The sequence below is a fragment of the Xenia sp. Carnegie-2017 genome, unplaced genomic scaffold (assembly GCF_021976095.1).
Source record: "Xenia sp. Carnegie-2017 unplaced genomic scaffold, XeniaSp_v1 HiC_scaffold_21, whole genome shotgun sequence".
NCBI lineage: Eukaryota > Metazoa > Cnidaria > Anthozoa > Malacalcyonacea > Xeniidae > Xenia > Xenia sp. Carnegie-2017.
In genome coordinates this window covers 5,829,945-5,835,439 of record NW_025813484.1, presented here as the reverse complement: position 1 = coordinate 5,835,439, position 5,495 = coordinate 5,829,945, and the positions used below count along the sequence as shown (strand labels likewise).

Below are 5,495 nucleotides of genomic sequence, written 5' to 3'. Positions count from 1 at the left end.
CGAAACGCCCAGTAACATATTTAAACAAACCGAGTAATTCACTGCCGTATTTAATACACAGTATGGACAACATAGATCATATGGACATCTTCTTGAAGTTATTTAAGAACACCGATCAACGTATTATTTTATCTAGTGTTGTTTGAATGAAATGAAGTTGCAAAAAATGTAACTGTGAACTGCAGCTACATCCTTGCACAAAGGCAAAACCATACGTGTATAGTAAAGTGATAAGATCAAACATTAGATGGGTTAGCTTCGAGTTATAACGATTGGGCAATCTCCCAATCGTTATTTTTATAAATAAATCTTGAGAAGTTCCTGGATAGCAGAATTCTTCCCTTTTTATTGAGATGGATCTTTCCTGGATTCAATTCATTCTCAGTGATATTTTCATTTTCAATGAAATGCCAATTTCTTTTAGCACACGTCTTTTTAAGACCAGCATCAATTTGTCTAACTTTAGTTGCTGATTATTTGTCATCTAGCCGAGTAATTAATTTTGATTGATTCGGCAAACGTGATAGTTTCTTCAGCACAAAGTATAGACGTTGTATGATGTCTCAAGCTCTTTGTTCCAATATGAAGTATTAAGCGATCGGGATTTTTTCTTTATAGTGGTTTTATGTAATCTGTCATGTCCAAAGTTTTGGAACATGGAATTATGGCGACTTTTTCCTATTTTTTTGCATTTGACATTTTACATCCATTTACGTGTTACATCATCGAGTCTCCAACTATGATGAAGAAGGGGTGTACATGGACAAACATGTTTCACGATCACATTCCCCACTGCCATCATTATTATAAATTTTTGCACGTTTGAGAGCTGGTGTTTTGCTTTTATCTTTTTCTTGAGATCCTCAATTTGGTGAATTTTTGGTGAATCTATTTTTGTTCTTTTTGCGCTTCTGTAGTTTCCATTTCTCGTTCTTGTCTTTATCATTGTTGCTCAAGGAGAATTTGTTGTGACATTGATCTTCTAATAATGAACATTTGTTGTTTATAACGGTATTTGCAGTATTTTGGTTTGCAAATGAGTTTTCTTGAGCATTTGCTAAAGACAGCTTTTTCGTAGCATTATTTGTTATTACCTTTTTCGATCTCTTCTTTCTATCTAGCAATGATTTAATATGTTTTGTTTTCATCATATTTGTCATTAATGATCTGGTTTAAATCTTGCTTCGAAAGTTCTATCGTTGTCCTAAGAGATTCATTTCTTGTTCTTTTTCAGTGAGTTTCAGAGCAAGGTTGGGCGTTTTGGGATTTGCTAAATTAGCTTCTTTATTTTGATTGCAGAGAATATTTTGGCTTTCAAACATTCCCTTTTTTGCCAGAAGATATTGTTCTATTTGATCTTCAAATTTGCATTGCACGTGGATCTTAAGCGTAAAATTTTCGCCGCTTAAATTGATAGTTTGTGATGCAAAGTTTTTAAATTGGTATTTGCAGAATCTGAATGAGCTGAAGTTCTGTCATGTTTGTCCATGTATAACCCTTCTTCATTGAATGCCTCAATCGATGTTTCGATCTCATGAGCAAGTGCTCATATCATTGTAAGTTCTAGCTTAACTTCTGCAATTTCCAATGCCAACTTGTTGCATTCTTGACATTCAAATTGTTCTGCCTGAGTTTCTTTGTCTTCTTCAGTCGACTTATTAGGCGTACCTGGAAGGAGTTATTTCGAATAGGTACTGCCTCAAATTTTACGTTAAGCACTTGATATATATTAGCGATTAATTGATCGGCAAGCGTGTCTTTAAATAAGATGTTGTTGCTTCTAGTACGCCATGTAACAGATAAGATATCGTTCTCAAAACACCATGTCCCTCCGCTGGGTGACTTCCAGTGAAACTTATCCGTAAATTTGCCTTTAAGTTTGCTCGCAACGAGAATCTTCAGCTTTTCAAGGCTTCCTAACAGGACAAGCTTCTTTTTAATATCAAATTTATCGAATAATCCAGCACCAGTTGTACACAGCAAAAAATTTGTTATTTATTTTAAGGAAAAATGGACTTATTATTACAACGGCCTCAAAGTCAATGCTGTTGAAGGAATGTGTATTTTTTTGAAGCGCTTTGCCTATCCATGCAGATATGTTGATCTTATTCCAAAATTTGGCAGACTAGAGCCACAATTGTGCATGATAGCTAATAAAATGATGGATATCATATTCCAAACATGGAAACACTTATTTGTAGCATTGATCAACCTTGGAGCATTGATCAACCTTGGTTGGAAAATGAGCATTTGCAGAGCTATGCTGAAGCAATTCATTTGAAAGGAGCAGCCGTTAGTAACTGTTGGGGTTTTATAGATGGCACAGTCAGGCCTACATCAAGACCTGGACGATTTCAACGACTGCTTTAATAATGGACATAAAAAAGTACATTCGTTACAGTTTCATTCAATTGTGACTCCAAATGGACCAATTATCAATTTGTTTGGACTTTTTGAGGGCAAGAGACATAACAGTGCAATGTTGGCAAAGTCACAAGTTATTCAAGCACTCAAAATTCATTCATTTGACACAAATAACAACACACTTTGTATCTATGGTGATGCTGCATACCCTGTTCGACAACAACTTCAAGGTTCATTTCGAGGAGCAAATTTAAGTGATCTTGAAAAGGCATGGAATAAATCAATGAGTAAAGTCAGAGTATCTGTTAAATGGATTTTTGGAGACATAATAAATTACTTTAAATTTTTAGATTTTAAAAGAATCTTAAAATTCAGTTAAGTGCAGTAGGCAAAAATGTACATAACATGCTCATTACTTCTCAATGCAGGAGCAATTCTCTATGGCTCGACAACATAAAAGTTTTTCAATCTAAACCCTCAAACAATTGAAGAATATTTTCGATAAAAAAATGATAGAAAAGCTTATAACTTCCCCCCCTTAAAATCAGAATAATATAATAACAATAACAATAACAATAACAATATCATACTTCCGTATTTACTTTTGTATATGTTTCTCTAGCTTTGTTTATTAGAAAACTTTGCAGTAAAGTCAAGAGTACTTGTGTTTGTTGTTGCTGCTGCTGCAACATTGCCATATTTATGCTGTGCATTTGTTGAAGAGTTTGCTCTTGCAATCTTGTTGTGTTCTCATGTTATTTAGCCCTTTCCTCAAGCTCTTTTTTCTCATTTCTTTATCTTCTTACGTTAAATTCATTTTCAGCTTGTTTTCTTCTCTTTTTAACTCCATTTCCTTTCCCTTTAAAGGTATTTCCGAGTCTTTTTGTTCTCCTTCAAAAGCCACTTTTTCTCTAATGAAATCCAATACACTTGCCCCACTTGTTCTTGTTTGTTTATTACTACAAGTTTGCTCTCCACTTTTTCTTACTTTACTTACTCTAAATGATTCAAGAGAAGCTTTTCTCACTTGATTAATTTCTGGACGTGGCCCTGTTGTAAATTTAAGATTATATCAATTAAAAGCATGCAGTTTATCGAATAAAAATGTATACGTTCAAGTAGTTGTAATAGTCTAGGGTTTCTTGCCAAGTGCAGGTTGATATCTTTATCAATTATTGTGGCATTTAATTTTTAACATATTAAATTTCATAATTATTTACCTAAAATCCTATCTAATTACTCCCAGACTTTTAAAGCACTTTTTTCCACAATTGATAAAGCACTCAAAAAGTACGGTCTCTCTGATCCTGACTGTTTCATACGATCCTTTAGCTTGCAATAGCTACTTCTTAATTTCTTAATTTTTGTTTCAATTTGGGACGTTGTTCTGTCGATATCTGAGTACTCTTTCAACATCTTTCTAACTTTATCGTAAACATTTCTATTATTTGCCATTCCATTTATAGAATCTTGGATTATTTGTTCACCATAGGCATCCATTAACGCAGTAGTTTCTTCTTCTGTCCATCGTGTCGCCGAATTAGCCGCCATATTTTATGTTTTTGGCACCGTGCCGTAATTGAGTATTACATCTAGAACAAGGCCGTCTTTTAGGTACGTGCCCAGACCGTTCACAATTTCGAGCACGAGCAATGTGTTCACGCTGGTGCTAAAACAAACTCTATGCCAGGGCACTAGTGCCGGGCACCTAATCTGAATGCAACATAAGACGACGTGAGCTGACCGAGAAGATCTAGTTCGACGACGCCGTCGTCTTTCTTGTGAAGAGTGATTTACATTATATGAGAAGACGACAGTTTTTACGAAAAACGACTTTCATCTTTTATGCAATTTTACTGAGTTATTTGGCATTGACATACATACATACTTACATACAAACATACATACATATATTTCCACATTTAAAAAGAGAGACAAACGTTTTTCCTCGATTTGGATGTCGAAATTCGAGATAACTGTTTTACAGGAGGTATTGTATCGCTTAGCGTTGATTCCGTTAAATACTTTTTCTGATGTATATTTTTACACTTATGATGATCTAGCTTAACGAGGTGCAGTTATGCCACACGGATGACGTACCTGAAACTGCACTTAAACATAAGTGCATTTGGGTAACTAGTAATGTCAAGTGCGTGGTTTTAATTACAAGTATGTTTAAAACTAGGATTGGTTATTTCCTCGTTTTTTAGTGGATAATTCTAAACAAAATATTGTGCACTCTATGTACGTCAGTATACAATAGTATAGACGTGTATAACCCGACTAAGTGTAAATGACATACCTATAAAGGTTTTTATTGATAAAACGACTTCCACATATACATGTTATGGATTATGAACGTTTTACAAATTTTGAACGATGTCTTAATACGAGATGTAAAAACAGTAAAATTAATAACTAAATATTTCACTGTGTACGTCTGCCAGTGTAATTTTGGCAAAGCTTATTTAGAATATTTCATTAGTTGGTTGAACCTGCGTCCCGTGTCGCATGCCGCATAATCAAAGAGATATTAGAGGTATTAATATTTAATTATTGTTCCTTTGCTGTATGTCTTTTAAATCTACTGTTCTAACTGGTGAATGTCTGCAGGCTCAGCCTCCCTCTCCGCCCGTGGTAACTTGAATCCCTATGCCATAAATCGCATCACACACTCGCATAAATTGACTTTGATTTATTACATTCATGCATACACTTCACTTGTCCTTTACTTAAGATTTTCGATGCAAATTTCTCCCGAGAAAACTCAAAACAATGTTGGCTTGCTTATGAGCATCAATGACTGAAAGTCTCTCGCAAGATCGTCTTTGCCAAGCATTTACAATTCATCCATAAATTTTTCACCCTCTTGAAAAAATTCCCAGTTTGGACAGCAGCATTCATGTCAATATATGAATTTGTAAAAGATTTCCATAAATTCCATATGATTCTAGTTTAGTTTCTATCATGTTTTAGAAAATTACTATGAAACCATTAAACATTAAATTTGAACAGTGAAGTGACTATGTTAGTTCAGTTATCTATTAGTCGAAATCGGTCAAACCAATCAACAGCAAGACAAAAATTTGAACGATTACACGATAGTAATTCGATTCCCTTATCGGTCCGGC

The 5,495-nt window shown here is 34.4% G+C and overlaps 1 protein-coding gene across 1 annotated transcript; it reads right to left on the bottom strand.

Annotated features, from left to right (window-relative positions):
* Nucleotides 1-3,166: 3,166 nt before the first annotated feature.
* On the bottom strand, nt 3,167-3,915 carry LOC124444606. The gene is made up of 2 exons (XM_046995220.1): nt 3,624-3,915; nt 3,167-3,414 (listed from the first exon to the last, which is right to left on the bottom strand). Exons 1-2 carry the CDS (start codon nt 3,913-3,915, stop codon nt 3,167-3,169), a joined length of 540 nt encoding a protein of 179 aa, XP_046851176.1.
* Between the last annotated feature and the right edge of the window lie 1,580 nt (nt 3,916-5,495).

Excerpts from the sequence above, each read along its gene's own strand:
- LOC124444606 (XM_046995220.1), bottom strand. The coding sequence starts at position 3,915 with ATGGCGGCTAATTCGGCGACACGATGGACAGAAGAAGAAACTACTGCG. Across the intron at positions 3,415-3,623 it reads TTTATCAATTGTGGAAAAAA|GGCCACGTCCAGAAATTAAT; the intron begins GTGCTTTAAAAG and ends AATTTACAACAG.